Source organism: Trichomycterus rosablanca, chromosome 23 (genome assembly GCF_030014385.1).
Source record: "Trichomycterus rosablanca isolate fTriRos1 chromosome 23, fTriRos1.hap1, whole genome shotgun sequence".
NCBI classification, from domain to species: domain Eukaryota; kingdom Metazoa; phylum Chordata; class Actinopteri; order Siluriformes; family Trichomycteridae; genus Trichomycterus; species Trichomycterus rosablanca.
Window position 1 is genome coordinate 16,667,621 of NC_086010.1, and position 26,770 is coordinate 16,694,390.

Here is a 26,770-nt window from a genome sequence, read left to right on the forward strand (position 1 = left end):
GTGCAGAGGCACAATTCAAATTGGGTAATTTGTGTTTGGGAAGGAGGAACGTTGGAGGATTTGCATGTGGTTGCCAGTGGGTCTCAGAGACAGAAAGATGTGTGTATATACAGTGTATCACGAAAGTGAGTACACCCCTCACATTTCTGCAAATATTTCATTATATCTTTTCATGGGACAACACTATAGACATGAAACTTGGATATAACTTAGAGTAGTCAGTGTACAGCTTGTATAGCAGTGTAGATTTACTGTCTTCTGAAAATAACTCAACACACAGCCATTAATGTCTAAATAGCTGGCAACATAAGTGAGTACACCCCACAGTGAACATGTCCAAATTGTGCCCAAATGTGTCGTTGTCCCTCCCTGGTGTCATGTGTCAAGGTCCCAGGTGTAAATGGAGAGCAGGGCTGTTAAATTTGGTGTTTTGGGTACAATTCTCTCATACTGGCCACTGGATATTCAACATGGCACCTCATGGCAAAGAACTCTCTGAGGATGTGAGAAATAGAATTGTTGCTCTACACAAAGATGGCCTGGGCTATAAGAAGATTGCTAACACCCTGAAACTGAGCTACAGCATGGTGGCCAAGGTCATACAGTGGTTTTCCAGGACAGGTTCCACTCGGAACAGGCTTCGCCAGGGTCGACCAAAGAAGTTGAGTCCACGTGTTCGGCGTCATATCCAGAGGTTGGCTTTAAAAAATAGACACATGAGTGCTGCCAGCATTGCTGCAGAGGTTGAAGACGTGGGAGGTCAGCCTGTCAGTGCTCAGACCATACGCCGCACACTGCATCAACTCGGTCTGCATGGTCGTCATCCCAGAAGGAAGCTGACGCACAAGAAAGCCAGCAAACAGTTTGCTGAAGACAAGCAGTCCAAGAACATGGATTACTGGAATGCCCTGTGGTCTGACGAGACCAAGATAAACTCGTTTGGCTCAGATGGTGTCCAGCATGTGTGGCGGCGCCCTGGTGAGAAGTACCAAGACAACTGTATCTTGCCTACAGTCAAGCATGGTGGTGGTAGCATCATGGTCTTGGGCTGCATGAGTGTTGCTGGCACTGGGGAGCTGCAGTTCATTGAGGGAAACATGAATTCCAACATGTACTGTGACATTCTGAAACAGAGCATGATCCCCTCCCTTCGAAAACTGGGCCTCATGGCAGTTTTCCAACAGGATAACGACCCCAAACACAACCTCCAAGATGACAACTGCCTTGCTGAGGAAGCTGAAGGTAAAGGTGATGGACTAAACCCAATTGAGCACCTGTGGCGCATCCTCAAGTGGAAGGTGGAGGAGTTCAAGGTGTCTAACATCCACCAGCTCCGTGATGTCATCATGGAGGAGTGGAAGAGGATTCCAGTAGCAACCTGTGCAGCTCTGGTGAATTCCATGCCCAGGAGGGTTAAGGCAGTGCTGGATAATAATGGTGGTCACACAAAATATTGACACTTTAGGCACAATTTGGACATGTTCACTGTGGGGTGTACTCACTTATGTTGCCAGCCATTTAGACATTAATGGCTGTGTGTTGAGTTATTTTCAGAAGACAGTAAATCTACACTGCTATACAAGCTGTACACTGACTACTCTAAGTTATATCCAAGTTTTATTTCTATAGTGTTGTCCCATGAAAAGATATAATGAAATAATACAGAAATGTGAGGGGTGTACTCACTTTTGTGATACACTGTATATATACATACACACCGATCAGTCATAACATTATGACCACCTTCTTGTTTCTACACTCACTGTCCATTTTATCAGCTCAACTTACCATATAGAAGCACTTTGTAGTTCTACAATTACTGACTGTAGTCCATCTGTTTCTCTGCATGCTTTGTTAGCCCCCTTTCATGCTGTTCTTCAATGGTCAGGACCCCCACAGGACACTGACATGGTGGTGGTGTGTTAGTGTGTGTTGTGCTGGTATGAGTGGATCAGACACAGCAGCGCTGCTGGAGTTTTTAAACACCTCACTGTCACTGCTGGACTGAGAATCGTCCACCAACCAAAAATATCCAGCCAACAGCGCCCTGTGTGCAGCATCCTCTGACCACTGATGAAGGTCTAGAAGATGACCAAGTCAAACAGCAGCAATAGATGAGCGATCGTCTCTGACTTTACATCTACAAGGTGGACCGACTAGGTAGGAGTGTCTAATAGAGTGGACAGTGAGTGGACAGGGTATTTAAAACCTCCATCCATACCAGCACAACACACACTAACACACCACCACCATGTCAGTGTCAGTGCAGTGCTGAGAATGATCCACTACCTAAATAATACCTGCTCTGTGGTGGTCCTGTGGGGGTCCTGACCATTGACGAACAGGGTGAAAGCAGGTTAAAAAGGTATGTAGAGAAACAGATGGACTACTGTCAGTAATTGTAGAACTACAAAGTGCTTCTATATGGTAAGTATGTATATATATACTCACCAGCTTCACTCCAGTGACACATTTTCATGTAGACGTGCAGGTTTTCGTGTGTATTTGTTTAATATGTGCACATAAACTTATGAACTGACCGGATGATTGTGTCGTGCAGAGATCGGACCGGCTTCGGTCATGGTGGGGAACCTGGTGTCGGGGAAGAGGATCGCGCAGGCCAGCGGCAGAGACCTGGGACAGATCGAAGACAATGACCAGGCAAGAAAGGTGTGTGTGTGGCACCATGGGGCCTTGATTTTCATCCATCCGTTCCTTCATCCCTCATCCTTGTTTTTGAGATCTTTTTGTGTTATTATCGCATTATCCTGGCGCTTCAGCTCGCACAGACTCAGCTGATCATGTCTTGATGTAAGTGCTTGACCAGGGGATTCGAAGCCTAAACCCTAGTGATAGTGGGACCCCAGTACTTGCATATATATATATATATATATATATATATATATGAGAGAGAGAGAGAGAGAGAGAGAGACAACACTATATGGCCAAAAGTATTTGGACACCTGATCGTGAGCTCATTGGACATTTGAAAAAAAAACTTTTTTTACTCTTTTCAGCTAGAAGGCTTCTCACAAGACTTTGAAGCATGTCTGTGGGAATTTGTGCCTGTTCAGAAAAGCATTCAACATAACAATTAGAACATCCTTTCTATTTTTTTTTTATTTCTATGTTGCAGCTACAACAGTTGCTAACAGGTGTAACAAATCAACTATAGAACGGAAATCTTCTAAGAAGGCTTCTCACAAGGCTTGGAAGTATGTCTGTGGGAATTTGTGCCTGACCATTGGAAGCATATCATTTATTTATATATTTGATTTATTACACCTGTTAGCACCTGAATTAAAAATTAGAGTGGGTGTCCAAATGCTCTTTGACTGAAAAGGCACAAATTCCCACAGACATACTTCAAAGTCTTAAGAGAAGCCTTCTCATGAAAGGTGCTTTTGTCCCTATAGTGTATGATTACGCCAGGTATCGTTATTATTGGACCGTCATATTGTCTCGTCAGCATTTCTGATTTTGATCGAACGTGGCGTCCGTCAGGTGGCGTCACGAAGATAAACGAATCCGCCCATCAGACTGATGACCACGTCCGACCGCGGCCGCCGTATCGCTCCTGCATCGCCGCAGTCCTTTTTCATCCTCCAGCTTTTACTCTGATCCGTTTGATCCGAACTCTGTATTTATCTGAGCGATCAGCGGCTGTCATAAACGGAGCCTGAGGAGAACAGGGGAAAGAACGGCGGCTCTAAAAGCTCCATTAGATCTGAGCGGCCCGGCCGGCGTTTTAATATCCCGCACACACACACATACACACACACACACATGCTCACGCCAGAACAATCTTAGCTCGGATCAGCGCTTTTCATGTTAATGGATCTCAAATGCTTTCCTTCCATCTCAAATGTCACGCTTTTGTAAACCGGTTGGAAGAGATCCTCCTCGGCTGACATTTTCGGGAAAACACGGCGCAGAATGGGCATCGAGGTAATTACGCTTCGCCCGGAGCTCGGCGCTGGCGCTTTGTGATTTTTCTGCTTTTGCTTTGCTGTCGGTCATTGAGTCCGTTCCTGCACCGGCATGCCTGCTGTCTGCACGCGCACCCTGCCACCCTGGCATCCTGGCACCCAGGCTCACTCGTATCTCTGCCTCGGTATCACTCACTTATCCTGCATTCACACCGATTAGCTAATCGTGCAGCTTATCGGTGTGCAAGTGCCCGACCAGTCATCAGCCACTTGGTCCTGCATGCTTTTGTTTCCTGGCACGTCACCCAGCGCGTCGCCCGCCGTTCGTCCTGCGCTGGTATGAGACGACAAGAGCTTCATTAACGTGTCACCGGGGCGACCGAATACCACCCTCATATTCCTCTGTACTATATTTATTTTTATACACAGTGCATGAGCTCTGCTGTCTCTTCAACCATTCCATTCATGTCCATGAAAATCAGGCCCCATTTGGGTGGGTGTGTGTGAGTGTGTGTGTGAGTGAGTGGGATTTTTCTTGGGTGTTAAGTGGCCACTAACCCTGCCTTGCAATAACAGGCCTGTAAGTGATGAAGTAACATCTAACAACTAAGCAGCTTCCACGCCTGACGTAATGCCGACGTAAAAGCTACAGCTTTTTCTTACTACCGCTTTATCCTGGTCAAGGTTGCGGTGGGTCAGATTCACTGTCCCTGGGACAGGTCACTAGTCCATAACAGGGCAAACACACACACATTCACACCTAGGGCGAATATAGTCGATCCAATGAATCTGACTGCACGTCTTTGGACTGTGGGAGGAAACCAGAGCAGACACGTGGAGAACATGCAAACTCCACACCATAAAGACCCAGACCTCTCCATCTGGGAATCGAACCCAGGACCTTCTTGCTGTGACGCGACAGTTCTACCCACCGAGCCACCCTATACTGCCAGTAACAGTTTCTAATATTTACTGCAGAACATGTAAGTGTGGTTGCAGCTCGGCAAAATGGGCGTGGTGGGTGAGTGGCCGCGTGCATCCAAAAATTTTACGTACACAAGTCGCAGTGTCATCAACGGGTCGGGCGATTTAGAGTTGGAACAGCGTCGATATCTCGAAATTCCACAAAATTAATGGAAGTAAATAGGGCAAAAAATGGGTATAAAACAGGCGTGGCGGGTGAGCGAGTGTGCATATCCAGTTTTTGTTTTGCTGTGTCATCAAGGGGTCGGACGATTTAGAGTTGGAACAGCTGGAAAAAAATGAGTGGAAGTGAATGGGGCAATAAAATGGGCGTGGCATGGCGGGTGAGCGGGTGTGTGTATCCAAAAAAATTTATTCAAGTGGCGATGTCACCAACAGGACGGACGATTTTGAGTTGGAACGGCGTTGATATCCGAAAATTTAAAAAAGAATGTGAAGAAGTGAATGGGGCAAAAAATTTTAACGGGTATGGTGGGTAAACGGGCGCACGTATCCAAAAGCTGACGATAAATGGGCCAAACGATTTAAAGTTGGAACGGCGGCGATTTCTCAAAAATTGAGGACATGGAAAGCCAGACAAAAACGGGTGTAATGCCGCTCAGGTGGCGCAGCGGTAAAAACACACGCTAGAACACCAGAGCTGGGATCTCGAATACATCGTATCGAATCCCAGCTCTGCCTGCCGGCTAGGCTGTGCGGCCACATGAACAACGTTTCCCGGATGGGGTCTCTCTCTCATGACTGGTGCAATTACGACCTCTGCTGGCTCACTGATTTCGCCTGCACAGAGATGAGAAAAGTGCTGTCAGGGTGTGTCTCTCCGTACACAACGCTGAGCTGCACTGCACTCGTCAAAGTGCAGGTGATAAGATGCATACGGTATGCTGCCCACGTGTCGGAGGGGGCGTGGGTTAGCTTCGTTCTCCTCAATCAGAGCGAGGATCGGCATTGGTGGAGAGGAAGCGTGACGCAATCGGGCAATTTGACGCCCTAAAAAGGAGAAAAAGGGAGAAAATGCATAAACAAACAAAAAAAAACGGGTGTAATAATAATAAGAATAAGAATAAGACTAAGGCATAACAATAGTGTTTAATAACAACGCAGCATGGTGGCACAGCTGATGGGTTCCACCCAGCCTGGATTCAATTCCTGCCTCCACTTACTGTCTGTAAGGAGAAGAAATGAAAAAGGTGTTACCCGTAAGGTTGATAGTTATCTTCTTAACATGCAAAAAATACTAACAGAATCACTAACATGACTGCAGGCGTAATAATAAACAGAGCGCGTCCCTTTTTCCCGCAGTTCCTGTTCCTGTCCGAGGTTCTGCAGTGGCGAGCGCAGACCACGCCGGACCACGTGCTCTTCACCCTGCTCAGCTCACGGGTAAGACCTCACACACAACCGCCAGTCACTTCATTCTCTTTTAATCCTGTAACTAGGGAATACGAGCGGCGCATTGTGTGTACGTGTGTGTCTGTAGGGGGCGGTCCTGAGCTCACTGACGTGTCTGCAGCTGCATAAACGGGCTGAGAAGATTGCAACCATGCTGATGGAGCGAGGGCACCTGCAGGACGGAGCTCACGTGGCGTTGGTTTATCCGCCCGGTAAGAATTCGGAAGGGTTTGGTCCTTCTGTACGTCAGTGCATCCATCTGAAGCCGAGTGATTTGTTATTTGTGTACGTCGCCCTTTAGGAATAGATCTGGTCGCGGCCTTTTACGGGTGCCTGTACGCCGGCTGTGTGCCCATTACCGTGCGCCCGCCGCACCCACAGAACATCGCCACCACGCTGCCCACTGTGAAGATGATCGTAGAGGTGGGTGAATCAAAAACACACCATCCAGCAGTAGCAGACGCTTTTTATTCAAAACGACCTACAGTACTGTGACAGTATACTGTCTAAGCAATTGAGGGTTAAGGGCCTTGCTCAAGGGCCCAGCAGTGACAACCTTGCAGTGGTGGGGCTTGAACCAGCGACCTTTTGATTACTAGTCCAGCACCTTAATTGCTAGACTACAACTGCCCTCCCAATACCTCCCTGGTTCCTCTTTTCTCATAATGTATTTGTGCTTATGTGTATGGGTGTGTCTGAAAACCTACTGAGCTGCCTTGCTGCCTAATCCCTACCTAGGCAGCCTACGTAGTGAGGATTCTAATAAAACATCGAACTCATAAGGCAGATTATTTAGACGCATTATTTGGATGGCATCTGATGCTCCCTCATTAATCAGTCAGATTATCACTCAGAATTAAGGCGCCTCAGTAGGCAGCATTTTAAGGTATCTAAGAATTTAGACACGCCCTTTTCTCAGGAGCGTAGTATGACATAAAATGCGTCTATGTAGAGAGATCACTAGGTTTTCACACAGTCCCCATATGTGTGTGCACACTTTTGTGAGCTTGGTTCTTGTCGGTTTGTGTACAGGTGAGTCGGTCGGCCTGTATGATGACCACGCAGGTCATTAGCAAGCTGCTGAAGTCTAAAGAAGCGTCCGCCGCAGTGGATGTCAGGATGTGGCCTCCCGTCCTGGACACAGGTGAGCGGATAGATGGATGGATAAATGGATGGATGGACGTCAGATACACTTTATTATTCAGTACTGTGACAGTATACAGTCTAAGCTATTGAGGGTTAAGTGCCTTGCTTAAGGGCCCAACTGCAGCAACCTGGCAGTGGTGGGGCGTGAACCAGTGACCTTCTGATTACTAGTTCGGTACCTTAACCACTAGGCTACAACGTCCCTTGTATGCGATACGTCTCTCTGAAAAAACCCACCACTGGCAGGTGAAAAGAAGCGGTCGGCAGCTGCACGCATGTCGGAAAGGATGCATGATGGGCTTTGCTCTGCCTGGCCAGCGCGGCGGTGGTGTATGCGGAGGATTTATTAAAACACAGTTGTGGGTTCCTACAGCAGCATGTGAGCTGAAGAACCACAGACAGAACTGTGGGCCTCCTTTTATATTTCTCTAATACATGACTGTTTTAACACTTGGGTGTCGGACTTTGAAACATCCATTCTGTGCTAACTGTTGTTTCATATCTGCTTACAACATTTTACAACAGCTTAACTGCTTATCTCTGTATTTTAGACTCCCAGTCACACCTCAAGCACAATATAACTGAGGATTTAATGCACAAAACATCATATTACTAACAATTAGGTAATATTAAGCATAAAAATCTAATTATCTATCATTTTTCCATAACAGCGGTAAGACAATTAAAATAGGGGAATTGGAAACGACTAAATTAGGAGAAAATTGCCGGTAAATGCACGGCAGCAGTAATCTTGGCTAAATGTTTTCTAATTACCCCGCAGACGATCTGCCAAAGAAAAAGCCGCCTCAACTATACAAGCCGTCCAACCCGGACACTCTGGCCTACCTGGACTTCAGCGTGTCCACCACAGGGATGCTAGCAGGAGTAAAGGTACCTCACACACACACCAAATCCCATTCCAAAGCACACTGTCAAACATACTGTTTATTTTCCCCTGAAAAGCAGCCAAGCTTTCCTGCAGTAGGTGTTTTGGTAGCCGGACCAAAGCCGGTCAAATGTTATATTAGTTCTAAGGGCATGAAGGTGTTTCACAGTGGAAAAAATAGCTGTGAATGAAAAAAAACCATGACTAATAGTGCCCACCGAGACCCCCCGCTGCTGCCCATCATCTGTGCTGGAACAAAGCTTCCATGAGCTCGTGTTTTTCACACCTCGTGATGAGTAAACTGGAGTAATATGAAGAGCAGAAAACGTATCGTCACTGATATATTTTTAAGCATGGCTACTATATTAACAACTGATAATATTATTATTATTATTAGAATATCAGCTCTGTTATCGGGTGACCGGGTGCCCACGTAGACACGATTGCCTGTGTCTGAGGGAGGACAGGCCAAAGGGATTCCTCATTTCTTCTGGCTGGTCCATGGCGCCTGCACAGAGACGGTGAATAATGGAGAGCAGTGCGAGACTCTCCATACCCGATACCGATCCTTATGCGAGTCCGAATCATGCAGGTGAAAAAAAGCGGTTGGGTACTTCGTGCGAAGGAGGTCAGGGTCGGGGTCTGCAGCAGTAGAGGAGATACAACTGGGTAATTGGATATGACTAGATTAAGAGAAAAAGGACAAATGCTTAAATTGAATAAAATAATAATAATTGGTAAATTATAATTGCTAAACCTCGGCCCTGCACTATGTGTAGTCGGTAGGTTTTACTTGCAGGCACTATTTTTATTGTGCTCAAATTCTAATGGATCCCTCAATGACTGTCCTTTCCTGTTCCTTGTCCTACCTTGGTGTTTGTACTTCTGTCCCGCTGCTGCAGAACAAGAGAAAATAAATTGCTCGACATCGACGGCTGGCGTGAAGTCATCAGTAAATCTTTATACCAGTCAGTCAGAGTTATTACGCTGGTTTCAGTGCTACATGTAAACTCTGGCCATGTGCCAATCTGTCTGTTGCATGTAGTTTACATGTAATTTACTGCAACAGCAAGTTTTGGATAAAGCGAGGCTAGCACGTGCTTCCTTCAGACATATGCATATGCACATATTATGTATACAAAGGGTGCCAACCAGGATTGGAAATCACTGAAGAGGTGGGGTCACATGCCGTTCTTCCTGTAAAAAAAACCCTTGCAACCTCCCCACCTCATCCCCAAATATAATTGTAAAAATAACGATCTCATTTTTAGATACGGGCAAGTGGGTAGCACTGTCGCCTCACAGCAAGCTGGTCCTGGGTTCGATCTCCATACGGGGCGGTCCGGGTCCTTTCTGTGCGGAGTTTGCATGTTCTTCCCGTGTCTGATTGGGTTTCCTCCGGGACCTCCGGTTTCCTCCCACAGTCCAAAAACATGCAGTCAGGTTAAATGGAGACTGAATTGCCCTGTAGGTGAATGGGTGTGTGTATGTGTGTGTGTGTGTGTGCTCTGCGTTGGACTGCCAACCCCCCCCCCCCCTATTTGGTTAAGTGGTTAAGACAGTGAGTGAGTGATTTTTAGATACGACTATAGTGTGCCATCTACAGGCCATTCTTAGTATTTAAAACAACAATGCTTCTGGTAGCATCTTGGTGCCAACTGTTCGTTTCCAAACACAAACTCGGGCACTCCAGCACTGCTCTGCCAGACACATCATCCCTCTGACCCAGAACGCAAATCCAGTCAGGCTCTCTCGGACTCCCGATCAAAGGTGGTTAAACCGTCGCTGGGGCTGAGATTGCAAACTCCAGATGAAGCCCTGCCCAGGACGTGTGCCCAGAAAACACAAAAGAAACTCTGTGTGCATGAGTTCAGCACAAACCTACTACTGGTACACAGACGTCCCATATTTATTATACTGGTCATAGATCATCAGGTCTTGATGGTGCACCAAATGATGCTCATTTTCCTCACTGTTAATGTATCAGATTTGATTTTCCGCACGTAATTCCAGCCATTACATCCGATTTGGAGTCAGCAAAGCAGAAAAATGACATTTATGGCCTGTGTATCACCCCTAAGAATGAATCCCCGATTTCCTGGGGCTGGAACTGTACCGCTGTCACATTAGTGAATTAAGTGCGAACATGAATCCTCACCCCTACCTATTTATCATCCGTCTTCTCGTTCCAGATGTCTCACTCTGCCACCAGTGCCTTCTGCCGCTCAATCAAGCTCCAGTGCGAGCTCTACCCCTCGCGTGAGGTGGCCATCTGTCTGGACCCGTACTGCGGCCTGGGCTTCGTCCTCTGGTGCCTCTGCAGGTGAGAAGGAGCGGCGATTTTTGAGCTCTGTCGTCCTGCTGGGTCTGCGTGTCGTACTGAGTGTGTGTTTTCTCCGTCCTGTGTAAAGTGTGTACTCAGGGCACCAGTCCATCCTGATCCCTCCGTCGGAGCTGGAAGTGAATCCAGCGCTCTGGCTGCTGGCCGTGAGTCAGTTCCGCGTCAGAGACACCTTCTGTTCCTACTCCGTCATGGAGCTGTGCACCAAGGGTCTGGGCCTGCAGACGGAGTCGCTCAAGGTACAGCATGAAATATTATTAATCTTCTGCGTGTTTGTTATGATGGCACGAATAAAAATGTGTGATCCTCACGCCACCAGGCTTTTCTGGGTCCCCCCCCCCTCCTGTTTAGCTAGGACCTCCGGTAGGTAACAACCACTGTTGTTTCTGAGATGCTTCAGCCTGGTCCTTTGGTCATAATGATTTAGCATCATATTAGCATCATATTTGCTGCATTTAACACATAAACTATGAGTAACCACCATCAACCCAACGTTTAATGTCACACTGTTGATACAGTGATGTAGGACTGTCGCTGCCTCTGTTGTTTCATAAGCCTTAATTAGCATTGCTAAGCCTTAATAAATGAGGGGCACTTAATTACTGCTGAGAGCGTCTTATTAGCCACACTTCTAACCGCCGTCTGTACTAGCGAGCCAGTTCCACCGAAGGTTCCGGTGCTGGTGAAGAGCTCGGCTGCACCGCGCTCGGACGTGTGTGTAATTACTGGCTCAGCAGGGCCAGCGGAAGAGAAAATGCTGCCTGGGCCTTCTGGCGAGTCTGTCTTGTAAAATGTGCTTTATTCGCTCTGATTGAGCACTAAGTGCAGTTTAAAGCACCGGTGTGCAGTTCATTAACACGCCGGATGGGCAGCAGAACACGGCAGGATTTCTGACGACTCTGGAAAAAAACGTTGTGCTATTGTGTGTGTGTGTGTGTGTGTGTGTGTGTGTGTGTGTGTGTGTGCAGTCTCGTGGCTTGGACCTGTCTCGTGTCAGGACGTGCGTGGTGGTAGCGGAGGAGAGGCCGCGGATAGCTCTCACTCAGTCCTTCTCAAAGCTGTTTAAGGACCTGGGCCTTCACCCGCGTGCGGTCAGCACGTCTTTCGGCTGCAGAGTGAATCTTGCCATCTGCCTGCAGGTCGGTGCCACATACACATTTAATGTATTAATATATATTTTTTCTTATGACGACATTACAAATGTTTTACAAATGAAAATTTCATGATTTATACGTATGATTTGTAATGAAACACTACACACACACACACACACACACACACACTCAGTGAACACTTTTAAAAGTATACCTATAGATAGATTTATTAGGATTTTAACGTCATGTTTTACACTTTGGTTCCATTCATGACAGGAACGGTCGTTATTCGTTACCCAAGATTCATCGGTTTACAAGTTTAATATCAGACACAGTCATGGACAATTTTGTATCTTTATTTCACCACACTTGCATGTTTTTGGACTGTGGGAGGAAACCGGAGCTCCCGGAGGAAACCCACGCAGACACGGGGAGAACATGCAAACTCCACACAGAAAGTATGCCGATACACCTGGGAATGGAACCCAGGACCTTCTTGCTGTGAGGTGACAGTGCTACCCACTGAGCCGATAGATGGATAGACAGACAGACAGATAGATAGATAGACAGACAGACAGATAGATAGATATACAGATAGACAGATAGATAGATATATAGATATACATATAGATAGATAGACAGACAGACAGATAGACAGACAGACAGATAGACAGACAGACAGACAGATAGATATACAGATAGACAGACAGATAGATAGACAGACAGACAGATAGATATACAGATAGACAGACAGATAGATAGACAGACAGATAGATATACAGACAGACAGACAGACAAGATAGATAGATATACAGTTAGACAGACAGACAGATATATAGATATACATATAGATAGATAGACAGACAGACAGACAGATAGACAGATATAAAGATATACATATAGATAGATAGACAGACAGATAGATAGACAGACAGACAGATAGATAGATATACAGATACACAGATATATAGATAGATAGATAGATAGATAGACAGATAGATAGATATACAGACAGACAGACAGATAGATAGACAGACAGACAGATAGATATACAGATAGATAGATATATAGATATACATAGATAGATAGACAGACAGACAGATAGATATACAGACAGACTGACAGATAGATAGATAGATAGATAGATAGATAGATAGATAGATACACAGATAGATAGATAGATATATAGATAGATAGACAGACAGATAGATAGATAGACAGATAGATAGATATACAGACAGACAGACAGACACAGACAGACAGACAGACAGACAGACAGAGAGAGATAGATAGATAGATAGATAGATAGATAGATAGATAGATAGATAGATAGATATACATATAGATAGATAGACAGTTAGACAGACAGACAGATATATAGATATACATATAGATAGATAGACAGACATACAGATAGATAGATAGATAGATAGATAGATAGATAGATAGATAGACAGACAGACAGACAGATATATAGATATACATATAGACAGACCGACCGACAGATAGATAGACAGACAGATAGATAGATATACAGATAGATAGATAGATAGATAGATAGATAGATAGATAGATAGATAGATAGATAGATAGATAGATATACAGTGTATCACAAAAGTGAGTACACCCCTCACATTTCTGCAGATATTTAAGTATATCTTTTCATGGGACAACATTGAAAAAATGACACTTTGACACAATGAAAAGTAGTCTGTGTGCAGCTTATATAACAGTGTAAATTTATTCTTCCCTCAAAATAACTCAATATACAGCCATTAATGTCTAAACCACCGGCAACAAAAGTGAGTACACCCCTAAGAGACTACACCCCTAAATGTCCAAATTGAGCACTGCTTGTCATTTTCCCTCCAAAATGTCATGTGATTTGTTAGTGTTACTAGGTCTCAGGTGTGCATAGGGAGCAGGTGTGTTCAATTTAGTAGTACAGCTCTCACACTCTCTCATACTGGTCACTGAAAGTTCCAACATGGCACCTCATGGCAAAGAACTCTCTGAGGATCTTAAAAGACGAATTGTTGCGCTACATGAAGATGGCCAAGGCTACAAGAAGATTGCCAACACCCTGAAACTGAGCTGCAGCACAGTGGCCAAGATCATCCAGCGTTTTAAAAGAGCAGGGTCCACTCAGAACAGACCTCGCGTTGGTCGTCCAAAGAAGCTGAGTGCACGTGCTCAGCGTCACATCCAACTGCTGTCTTTGAAAGATAGGCGCAGGAGTGCTGTCAGCATTGCTGCAGAGATTGAAAAGGTGGGGGGTCAGCCTGTCAGTGCTCAGACCATACGCCGCACACTACATCAAATTGGTCTGCATGGCTGTCACCCCAGAAGGAAGCCTCTTTTGAAGTCTCTACACAAGAAAGCCCGCAAACAGTTTGCTGAAGACATGGATTACTGGAACCATGTCCTATGGTCTGATGAGACCAAGATTAATTTGTTTGGTTCAGATGGTCTCAAGCATGTGTGGCGGCAATCAGGTGAGGAGTACAAAGATAAGTGTGTCATGCCTACAGTCAAGCATGGTGGTGGGAATGCCATGGTCTGGGGCTGCATGAGTGCAGCAGGTGTTGGGGAGTTACATTTCATTGAGGGACACATGAACTCCAATATGTACTGTGAAATACTGAAGCAGAGCATGATCCCCTCCCTCCGGAAACTGGGTCGCAGGGCAGTGTTCCAGCATGATAATGACCCCAAACACACCTCTAAGACGACCACTGCTTTATTGAAGAGGCTGAGGGTAAAGGTGATGGACTGGCCAAGCATGTCTCCAGACCTAAACCCAATCGAACATCTTTGGGGCATCCTCAAGCGGAAGGTGGAGGAGTGCAAAGTCTCGAATATCCGCCAGCTCCGTGATGTCGTCATGGAGGAGTGGAAAAGCATTCCAGTGGCAACCTGTGAAGCTCTGGTAAACTCCATGCCCAGGAGAGTTAAGGCAGTTCTGGGAAATAATGGTGGCCACACAAAATATTGACACTTCAGGAACTTTCACTAAGGGGTGTACTCACTTTTGTTGCCGGTGGTTTAGACATTAATGGCTGTATATTGAGTTATTTTGAGGGAAGAATAAATTTACACTGTTATATAAGCTGCACACAGACTACTTTTCATTGTGTCAAAGTGTCATTTTGTCAGTGTTGTCCCATGAAAAGATATACTTAAATATCTGCAGAAATGTGAGGGGTGTACTCACTTTTGTGATACACTGTACATATAGATAGACAGACAGATAGACAGACAGACAGATAGACAGACAGACAGATATATAGATATACATATAGATAGATAGATAGACAGATAGATAGATATACAGACAGACAGACCGACCGACAGATAGATAGATAGACAGACAGATAGATAGATATACAGATAGACAGATAGATAGATAGATAGATAGATAGATAGATAGATAGATAGATAGATATACATACATATAGATAGACAGACAGACAGATAGACAGACAGACAGATATATAGATATACATATAGATAGATAGACAGAAATACAGATAGATAGATAGACAGACAGATAGACAGACAGACAGATAGATAGATAGATAGATAGATAGATAGATAGATAGATAGATAGATAGATAGATAGACAGATATATAGATATATAGATATACATATAGATAGATAGATAGATAGATAGATAGACAGTTAGACAGATAGACAGACATATAGATATACATATAGATAGATAGATAGATAGATAGATAGATAGACAGTTAGACAGACAGACAGATATATAGATATACATATAGATAGATAGATAGACAGACAGACAGACAGACAGACAGACAGACAGATATATAGATAGATAGATAGATAGATAGATAGATAGATAGATAGATAGATAGATAGATAGAAAGCACCAAGCAGCGCGCTGTAGTTTATAATAACTACATTTTCCACAATCCACCGCGCTCATCAGTGATTATGCGCATCACCTGGTCTCAGTACTATATTAATGCGCGTTCACAACGAACTAGTGTTCAGTCTTTGATATTTACTGACTGGGTCGGTATGCTGTCGGGTTTTCCCGAGAGGTATTTTTATTATATGTATATTTATTTAGATATTTATTAAAAAGAGGTAGAAAGCTGAACGTTTTAGGAAAAGGAAACGGAAGGAGTTTAGATAGCGGAACGTGAGCAGTGTTACTGAGGCTGTTCACGTTCACATAGGCGAGATATTTTCGGGATTTCTGGCACTCTGCTCGATTATTTGGTTTAAAAGAGCTCGTATTTAGTTAGTATAAACGCTTGATGTGTTTTATTCATATCGTGTGAGGAGACACATGATCAGAACAATCGTTACAAACGCTAGTAGCGGTGGGCGGATCGATCCAAATATCGATATTATCAATACCAACGTACAAATGTATGTGCGCATGCGTAGTGAGGCTCTTATTCAGCGTGCTTGTGTCTTGGTAAATGAGAGCTCTTTTCTTTCGACGTTGTGCTTATAAATGTAAACAGAATAGCATCTATTTTTATTTTAAAGTAACAAGGACACACATATTTGGTCACTATTAAAAATTTATGCGGTAAAGTAAGCTAGCGCACCGGAGTTGGGGTTTCGAATACATCGTATCGAATCTCAGCTCTGCCTTTCCGACTGAACAACGATTGGCTGTTGTTCAGGGTTGGAGGGTAAAAAAGTCGGATCTGGGTAACTGGACACGACTAGATTGGGGGAGAAAAATTGGGAATAGAAAATAAATAAAAAAAAATGACAAGTGTATTCGCCCAGCAAACACAACTATGTGGTGTAAGTTGGCCACTTTGTGGTGATACGCCATGATGTAACGTTGTGAGAAAATAAAGCACCAGAAACAAGAAATCTGAGCTTTAAACATCCGAATTTATCTACAACCCTACTGATAGCAGCTACTTACAATAATGTATGTATTACAAATAATACACTTAAAGGTCATAAATTCATTCAGATTTAGCTATTTGATGATGCATCTAAGCATGATGAGCATCTTACCCTGTCTATACTAGATGCAACATAAAGCCTCCACAAGGGGGTGTTCATGTACAGGTTTATTTAATTATTTATTATTGTTTTCCACTGCGACCCATTTTTTTTTGGGTTGTGACCCTGGCTTTGAGAAGCCCTGCTGTACACTGATGTTACACAAGCACAGTAACACACACATTCCTATTCTGCACAGTGGATCCAAACCTTGTGCAGATGAATAATTTGCATTAAAAGCAAGATAAAAGTCAACTTTATTGTTGTTATTGTTATTATTCACCTCGCATATCTATTACACAGACAGACAGACAGACAGACAGACAGATAGATAGATAGATAGATGCTTTATTAATCCTGAAGAACATGTCTGTGGGAATTTGTGCCTGTTCGTTCAAAAGAGCATTCAACAAAACTATTAGAACACCCCTTCTAAGTAAATGTACATGTTGCAGCTACAACAGGTGTAACAAATCAGTCACATAACGAAATTATAAGCTTCCAACTTTGCACCAACAGTTTAGGGAAGGCCCTTTTCTGTTCCAAGCTGTCACTATAATAAAGACATGAAGAATAGCTCGCTTTAAAGAGCCCTGACCTCAGCCACACTGTGAACAGCTTTGGAACGAACTGAAACATCAATTGAGGCTTTCCAGCCATATAAATGCTCCTTTGATTGAATGGGCACAAATTCCCACAGACATACTTCGAAGTGTTGTAGGAAGCCTTTTCAAAAGATTGGCTGTTCTAGCTAAAAAGATCACATGGGTCATTTTATTTTAATATATATTTTTTAAATGAGTTGGCCAGCAAGCTCATGGTCAGGTGTCCAAATACTTTAGGCCACATAATGTATTTAATTTAAATTACAGTTACAGATGCACTTGTCATTACAATCCTTCAGTCTGTCATTTTGTTGCTTTTACATGTTGTTTTGATTTTCTTTTCCACTCATTTGTTTTACCCACCGATCATTTTCTTACGTTGAATTTTTCTTTCTGTCGAACCCACCACCCGTGTCCCCTCCCCGATCTCTCTTTCCTTCACCCTCTCTGGATCCCTCTGTTTGTCTCGTCACTGGTCGCTGTAGCCTCACGGGCTCGGGAAGCTTGATCAGGTAGGGAAGCCCTCATGCTCCCTCGCCCCCGTGCCGGGTGTGGTGTGGGTTGTACCGTAGCTTTAGCTTGGCCGGGTGTCTTTGCCCTGTTATGAGATGCCCCGTGCGTCGTGCCTTGCGCTCTGGTGTGGATGCTTTGAAAGGAATATCGAACCTAATCTCTACCTCTATGAGCAACGTCTGACTGGCATGAAGACTGCAGTGTGTCATTAAATTAGATACGGTGGCTTGGTGGGTTGCCTCACAACGAGAAGGTCCAGGGTTTGGGTCCTTTCTGTGAGGAGTTTGCATGTTCTCCTACAGTCCAAAGACGTGCAAGTTAGGTGAAGATATGACACCTTACTATTGATTGATTATATTGTCATTAAGTCACTTGTATTGGGACAATGGTAGCCTAGTGGGTAGAGCTTTGGGCTTTCAATCTGAAAGTTGAGGGTTTGAATCCTAGCTCTGCCATGCAGCCACTGTTGGGCCCTTGAGCAAGGCCCTTAACCCTCTCGGCTCCAGGGGTGCTGTACAATGGCTGACCCCAGGTGTAGTTGTACTGTACACCTGTATATGTATAAATGACAAGTAAAGGCTTTCTATTCTGCAATATACTGTATAGTATACTATTATATACTATACTACTGTATATACTATTATATACTGCAATTTCCTTCGGGATCAACAAAGTGTTATATTTTATCTTATTTTCTTTTTCTATTTGGTAGAAATAAGGACTGCTTTTAAATGGATTTGCTGTTTGCTTTTTTAAATAAGCCCTAATTCCAGTTCCTATTATAAGAAGAGGATTAAATCAGTACGTATTAGGACACAGCTTGTGCTTATTCATGCTGGCTTTAATGAATCTAGAGCTGCATGTTTCATTCACTCTGAGTGGGCATTTTTGAGTGGGGTTCTGCCCTAGTTGAATGAACGAAGGTTCAATTTTTTTAATTGCATGCGAAAATCTCACAGGTTAATGATTTGATTTCTAAGTTGCACTTATTTTTAGTAAGAATTTACACGTGTTTTAGTGAAATAAGTGAAAAAAATTGGGAGTTTACTAAGGAACGTAGCAGATCTGGTCTGTCTTTCCAAAAGCGTCTAGCAATTCTCTCTGTTCTGGTCTTGACTCCACTGGTAGGGTTGTCACCCATGTTTGACAAAAAACCTGGACGCTGTCATACCGATGAAAAGGACAAAACCAGGACGGGTGGCAACCCTACGCTCTAGTACAAGTAGTATTAGATTACGCTTTTCCTCTTAAATTTGGGTTTTCTGTTCTCTTCTGTTTTCCCCCTTTATAATCGTATTGGTATATTTTTTTAATATAACTGATTGTTATTTCATTATTTAACCTCCTTGTCTTATGTACAGTAGTTTAAAGTGCACTCTGATTAACACCTTCTCCATGAATTCCAGGGCACCTCTGGACCAGACCCAACTACTGTGTACGTGGACATGAGGGCCCTCAGACATGACAGGTAACCAGTGGAGGGGGGAACCGACACTACCTTAACTAAGCTCTGTACCTTAAAAATACTCAAGTGCACATACTGTAGTTTTTAGGGGTCACCATCAGAGCGATCGTTCCAGCCTGCATACCGAATGCAAACCTCCTTATTTTATCCGGGCTTGGGACCGAGAGCTCACTGACAAGCTCACCTTCTAATGTCTGGGCTCTGCAGTGGCAGGCTGGCGGATTAAACCGCTGTGCCACCCAAGCACAAAAAATATACATACAGAGGAACCACGATTTAACGGACCTCTATTTAACTGATATCGGATTTACCGGACAAAATATGGAAAACCGAATGTCTTAAAATTCCCGTGAGAAGCAAATCAAGACCAGTGGTTCAGTAATTGTTCGCTAGATGCAGCACGTCTCTCTGTTTACATTGAGTGATGGGCTTTGTTTTGTCAGGAGGTTCACTTCATTCTCGCCTTTTTCTCGGTGTTTTATGCTTAGTTATGGTTTTTACGTTGTTTATTTTACTGTTTATCATGGGGAAAAAAAAACATTTTACGGATCTATTAATCCATTAAATCGAGCTTCTTCGGTATAATCATTTTAAATCTAAATATTAAAAGCATCAAAATAAAAGTTTGTATTTAACTAGATGGTATGAACCATTACTGGAAGGTTCTCTAACATGCCAGGTACATACGTGTCTGTGTATGATTATCTGTTAATTGGTTATTAATGCTTTTTTTGTCTCCAGGGTCCGGCTAGTAGAGCGAGGATCTCCACACAGCTTGCCCCTCATGGAGTCTGGAAAGGTATTTCAGCATCCTAACTAAAGAAATATTACAAGACTGTCTTGGTGTTCGATCATTAGGACAGTTGTGTCCTAACAAACCTAAAATGTAACAAAATATTCCGTATAATGTTTAGATTTTACCTGGAGTACGGATCATCATTGCCAATCCAGAAACCAAAGGTCCTTTGGGAGATTCACATCTAGGAGAGGTGTGTTCCTAATGAACCTAACATTAATATTTGTGTACGTTCACTTGAAACAATGTTGTATACAGAGTGTTTTATTTTTTTGGTGGTTTAGATCTGGGTCCACAGCAATCACAACGGCAGCGGCTACTTCACCGTGTACGGAGACGAGGCCCTGCAGTCCGACCACTTCAACTCGCACCTGAGTTTCGGCGACACCCAGACGGTGTGGGCGCGCACCGGCTACCTGGGCTTCCTGCGCCGGACCGAGCTCACAGACGCCAGCGGAGGTGACCCTGCCAGCACGCCACGCTCTTATTATTTAATGTCGTGGTATCTGTAGTAGGGATTTTAATAATAAGCTTGAGTGGTTGAAGGTTTTGTAATGTCTTTGCAGAGAGGCATGATGCCCTGTATGTGGTGGGAGCTCTGGATGAAGCCATGGAGCTCAGAGGAATGAGGTACCACCCCATCGACATCGAGACCTCGGTCATCCGCGCCCACAAAAGCATCATGGAGTGGTACGTGCCAGCAAAGGGGCGGGCAACTGAGCAAAATATCTGTTAACTGTTTTTCAAAAATCACACATACACACAGGTATATACAGTATATACATTTAGGTATAGGTATATATGAAGGTATAGGTATATATGTAGGTATAAATATATATGAAGGTATAGGTATATATGTAGGTATAAATTTATATGAAGGTATAGGTATATATGTAGGTATAGGTATATATGTAGGTATAAATACATATGAAGGTATAGGTATATATGTAGGTATAAATACATATGAAGGTATAGGTATATATGTAGGTATAGGTATATATTTAGGTATAAATATATATGAAGGTATAGGTATATATGTAGGTATAAATATATATGAAGGTATAGGTATATATGTAGGTATAAGTGTGTGTATGTACTGTATATGTATATGTGGGTATAGGTGTGTATATATATATATATATATATATATATATATATGTTGGTATAGGTGTGTGTGTATATATATGTGTGTGTGTATATGTATATATATATATATGTAGGTATAAGTATATATATACATTTAGGTATAGGTATATATGAAGGTATAGGTATATATGTAGGTATAAATTTATATGAAGGTATAGGTATATATGTAGGTATAAATATATATGAAGGTATAGGTATATATGAAGGTATAGGTATACAGTGTATCACAAAAGTGAGTACACCCCTCACATTTCTGCAGATATTTCATTATAGCTTTTCATGGGACAACACTATAGACATGAAACTTGGATATAACTTAGAGTAGTCAGTGTACAACTTGTATAGCAGTGTAGATTTACTGTCTTCTGAAAATAACTCAACACACAGCCATTAATGTCTAAATAGCTGCAACATAAGTGAGTACACCCCACAGTGAACATGTCCAAATTGTGCCCAAAGTGTCAATATTTTGTGTGACCACCATTATTATCCAGCACTGCCTTAACCCTCCTGGGCATGGAATTCACCAGAGCTGCACAGGTTGCTACTGGAATCCTCTTCCACTCCTCCATGATGACATCACGGAGCTGGTGGATGTTAGACACCTTGAACTCCTCCACCTTCCACTTGAGGATGCGCCACAGGTGCTCAATTGGGTTTAGTCCATCACCTTTACCTTCAGCTTCCTCAGCAAGGCGGTTGTCATCTTGGAGGTTGTGTTTGGGGTCGTTATCCTGTTGGAAAACTGCCATGAGTTTTCGAAGGGAGGGGATCATTCTCTGTTTCAGAATGTCACAGTACATGTTGGAATTCATGTTTCCCTCAATGAACTGCAGCTCCCCAGTGCCAGCAACACTCATGCAGCCCAAGACCATGATGCTACCACCACCATGCTTGACTGTAGGCAAGATACAGTTGTCTTGGTACTTCTCACCAGGGCGCCGCCACACATGCTGGACACCATCTGAGCCAAACAAGTTTATCTTGGTCTCGTCAGACCACAGGGCATTCCAGTAATCCATGTTCTTGGACTGCTTGTCTTCAGCAAACTGTTTACGGGCTTTCTTGTGCGTCAGCTTCCTTCTGGGATGACGACCATGCAGACCGGGTTGATGCAGTGTGCGGCGTATGGTCTGAGCACTGACAGGCTGACCTCCCACGTCTTCAACCTCTGCAGCAATGCTGGCAGCACTCATGTGTCTATTTTTTAAAGCCAACCTCTGGATATGACGCCGAACACGTGGACTCAACTTCTTTGGTCGACCCTGGCGAAGCCTGTTCCGAGTGGAACCATGCTGTAGCTCAGTTTCAGGGTGTTAGCAATCTTCTTATAGCCCAGGCCATCTTTGTGGAGAGCAACAATTCTATTTCTCACATCCTCAGAGAGTTCTTTGCCATGAGGTGCCATGTTGAATATCCAGTGGCCAGTATGAGAGAATTGTACCCAAAACACCAAATTTAACAGCCCTGCTCCCCATTTACACCTGGGACCTTGACACATGACACCAGGGAGGGACAACGACACATTTGGGCACAATTTGGACATGTTCACTGTGGGGTGTACTCACTTATGTTGCCAGCTATTTAGACATTAATGGCTGTGTGTTGAGTTATTTTCAGAAGACAGTAAATCTACACTGCTATACAAGCTGTACACTGACTACTCTAAGTTATATCCAAGTTTCATGTCTATAGTGTTGTCCCATGAAAAGATATAATAAAATATTTGCAGAAATGTGAGGGGTGTACTCACTTTTGTGATACACTGTATATGTAGGTATAAATATATATGAAGGTATAGGTATATATGAAGGTATAGGTATATATGTAGGTATAAATATATATGAAGGTATAGGTATATATGAAGGTATAGGTATATATGCAGGTATAAATATATATGAAGGCATAGGTATATATGTAGGTATAAATATATATGAAGGTATAGGTATTCATGTGTTCATGTGCATGTTCATCCTCTTCTGGATTTGTACTGGTTCGCCAGTCCTTACTACCCTGTATGTGATCATGATGTTTTACGTATTATCATGTGGATACTAAAGCGTCTCTGTGCCCGTTCTGCAGCGCCGTGTTTCCCTGGACCAACCTCCTGGTGGTGGTGGTGGAGCTCGAGGGCTCGGAGCAGGAGGCGCTGGACCTGGTACCGCTGGTGACCAACGCGGTGCTGGAGGAGCACTACCTGATCGTGGGCGTGGTGGTGGTAGTGGACATCGGCGTGATCCCCATCAACTCTCGCGGGGAGAAGCAGAGGATGCACCTGCGCGACGGCTTCCTCGCCGACCAGCTCGACCCCATCTACGTGGCCTACAACATGTAGCCCGGCGTGGACGCGCACCGAGGTCTGAGAACGACCAGGCGGCCGGGGAAGATCCCGCCTCCGGGATAAAGGATGGAGGAGGAATCGATGACGAGTCCTTACAGCTTCGCTTGCTTGGATAGCGCTTAACGAGCGTCATGCACTTGTTTTTCGTCACGTATCACCACACTGCTTTATTTCGTAGCCCACAATTCAAGAGTAAAGTGGCGCACCGGGTTTCATGTTGACCTTTGATTTGAAGCGTAGAAAACGCAGGATTGTGTTTCTTTCATTTACATGTGGTACAAAGCGGTGGGTAAGTTTTTTAAACGCCTGCATCATCCAGCAGTTATTTTTTATTTCTATTTTCGGCCTTTTGTAAATGTCCCTCAGCAGGATGCGAAACAAAAAACGAACAAAAGAAACCCACCCACCTGCTTTCTCAAGTGTACAAAGCAAACACAGAGTCGGTCGATATCGTGTAATTATGTACAGAAAGTTCTTATTATTTATTTTCTTCTTTTTAGAAGCGTGTGAGCGAAGACGAACGTTTGAACATGTTTTCCTCATGAGATAATAATATTGCTAATATAAAACGACGCATTGTATCGTCTTGAGTGAGTCGCATCACGTCAAGATTGTAAAAAATATAAATACAAATATATATATCTATAAATAAATATAAAAAAATATATATTAAAATACGATCTAGGACTCACCAATGAAGCGTTTGAGATGCAGTACATCCTGTGCATGGTGTCTGTTGTAGACAAAAGTTTGTTCACACACACACACACACACACACTTGTCGGTATTGAATTTAGGACTCCCGGGAATATCGTCAGTACGGCTATTTTACTCCGAACCGTCCTTATCGGAAGAATCGAATCGAACCATGTGCCTGCAGCTGTTCACAGCTGCACCGCCTCTTACGTTAAGCGATTCAGTATTTCGTTGCTCGTTTACTTTCGTTTGTGCGTTTGCTATTTTATTTATTACGTTTTGTACAGAAGTGCATTCGCTTCACCAGCCGCCTCGAACCCGCGTCATTTCACCTGCGCGCTACTTTAAAGCCGCGCGACGCAGACGGATCTTCTAATAATCGCTGCGAGCGGCGCATCACCTCATGTTCAAGTAACAGTCGAATAGTGCCTAAGGTTGGGGTGTCGCTTTGTCATCGCCATGTCCCGTGAGGTCCTGCACACCATCCCAGACTAGTAATCCATATCTTTGCTTTACAGGGCAGCACACACACCAACCTTTAATTAACGTTTTAGTTTAATGTTGGAGCAGCTTAGAGCGCGTTCACATGAGAAGCGTTTACGCTGCGCAAATCACCGGTGCAGTAAAATGTCATTAAAGTGCGAATAGGAGATTAATACTGTAGCATTTGTGTGGAATAACCATCAAATCCACTCTGAAAGCTCCACATGTATCTAAGGTTAGCTGTATCTTCCTCGCCGTTTCACTTTTAAACTTGTGTTACAGCCGCTCAGGTGCTGCATTGGTAAAACACGCTAGCACCGGCTGGATGGGCGGCTACATGAACAACGATTGGCTGTTGTTCATACAGGGTGAGGAGCCGGACAGGGACTCCTCATAACTGATGTAATTACGACATCTGCTGGCTGATTGATGGCGCTTGCACAGAGTCGGGGAATAATGCTGATCAGGGTGTGTCTCTCCATACACAAAGCTGATCCGTATATGAACCCGAAAAGATGCAGTCGGTACTGCGCACGTGTCAGAGGGGGCGTGTGTCAGTTGCGAAGAAAAAAAGGCATCTGCATTTGTGTGGAATAACCGTTAAATCCAGTCTGAAAGCTCCACATGTATCTGTGTTTATCTGGATTTTTCTCACTGTTTCACTTTTAAACTTGTGTTACAGCTCGAGGTGCTGAGAAATTGTGAGAATCAGAATCGGCTTTTCCGAGGGTCTAAAACACTTATTAACGTGGTTTAATGTAGTAAAAGAACGACACATGAGCACTAAACTGCTCTTAATTATTACTGCTCACAAGTGTCTCCACTAAGGAAACTCCTCGCTCGTTGTTTTAATGCAATAAGTCACGTCAAGCTTTGTTCATTCTGCTTTTACCGCGTCATATCAAACAGTTCGTCTCATTGGAGGTGCTTCAAAAAGGTCATTGGCAAACTGGCTCAAAGTTCAATCAGCTGAACTTTGCAAGAGCGCCCAACGTGGCATTAGCGCGCCACACTCCGTAGGAAACGACGGCACAGCCGGCGCAAAAGCAGTTTTTTCCCCGCTTCTCATGTGGATGTGCTCATAGACTCTCGCTACAACATGGAACACGAAGCGCGTACCTGCCTGAGCTCACTCCTCCATCGACAACTCGCTGCGTTTCCAAACGGCTTTCGGATTCATCAACCAGCCTGGCCGAGGAGCTCCAGAACACCTCCGACACGCGTCTAACACACAATATAAAACAGGAGCGGGTGAACTGAATCACTTTCTCTGCAATCGCAGTTGTTTCTTTAATTACCTGATTGCTGCAGGACGTTTGGCCTCGTTTCACAAGGCTGGAGTAGCGCCGGAGTAGCTCGTCCATGAGGCGCCAAACCAAACTAATAATACCTACAAATATCATAAAATGATGATTATTATTTTTGATCTTTTGCATTTGTTTTTGTTCTTTTTTTTTTAATGTAATTAAAGTTTGTACTGTGTGGAAATCAAGTTTACACAACGAGTGACGATGCAATTCAACTTTGTTTTGTTCGTTTTTTTCAAGTCTTAATGTGCTCGGAAGCGCAAGTGTCGTCATTCCCTCAGCAAATCTAAAAAAGTGAAGAACAAGAAGAAAAAAAAAACTCAAACAAACATGAAATGTGCACATGAACTCTCGACCTGTGACGTTAACTTCCCTCTTTTGTTGCAAATCTAGAATGATGCGAGTCTGCATGGTGTGTGTAAATATCGTTGGTTACCAAAAAAAAAAAAAAATGAAGACAAAAAAAAAAGCAGATTTTGTAATGGTGCAGGTGTGTTTGAAATTGTTTTGTACACATAATTAAAAGTATTAAATAACACTTTTATAGAAGCCTGCTTTGGCCTACCTTCACAAGATATGGTGCAATAAAAGTGCTTTGATAAAACTGTGTACGGCTTGCATCACAAAATACACTCTGTCAA

The 26,770-nt window shown here is 43.7% G+C and overlaps 1 protein-coding gene across 7 annotated transcripts in view; it reads left to right on the forward strand.

Annotated features, from left to right (window-relative positions):
- The window catches only part of dip2ca (disco-interacting protein 2 homolog Ca), a 118,385-nt gene extending 91,647 nt beyond the window's left edge, over positions 1–26,738 (forward strand). For 4 of the 7 annotated variants that reach the window (XM_062985900.1, XM_062985905.1, XM_062985902.1 and 1 more), the window contains 15 exons: positions 2,561–2,670; positions 6,216–6,296; positions 6,394–6,517; positions 6,607–6,728; positions 7,338–7,449; positions 8,233–8,342; positions 10,530–10,660; positions 10,749–10,917; positions 11,647–11,817; positions 19,302–19,363; positions 20,102–20,159; positions 20,275–20,349; positions 20,441–20,615; positions 20,723–20,846; positions 23,385–26,738. In XM_062985900.1, coding sequence (XP_062841970.1) covers positions 2,561–2,670; positions 6,216–6,296; positions 6,394–6,517; positions 6,607–6,728; positions 7,338–7,449; positions 8,233–8,342; positions 10,530–10,660; positions 10,749–10,917; positions 11,647–11,817; positions 19,302–19,363; positions 20,102–20,159; positions 20,275–20,349; positions 20,441–20,615; positions 20,723–20,846; positions 23,385–23,637 — 1,877 coding nt within the window. In that variant the 3' untranslated portion in view covers positions 23,638–26,738. Of the gene's footprint in view, positions 1–2,560; positions 2,671–6,215; positions 6,297–6,393; positions 6,518–6,606; positions 6,729–7,337; positions 7,450–8,232; positions 8,343–10,529; positions 10,661–10,748; positions 10,918–11,646; positions 11,818–17,867; positions 17,895–19,301; positions 19,364–20,101; positions 20,160–20,274; positions 20,350–20,440; positions 20,616–20,722; positions 20,847–23,384 lie in introns of all 7 variants that reach the window. The other 3 variants (XM_062985901.1, XM_062985903.1, XM_062985906.1) reach the window with 2 other exon arrangements.
- Positions 26,739–26,770: the final 32 nt, after the last annotated feature.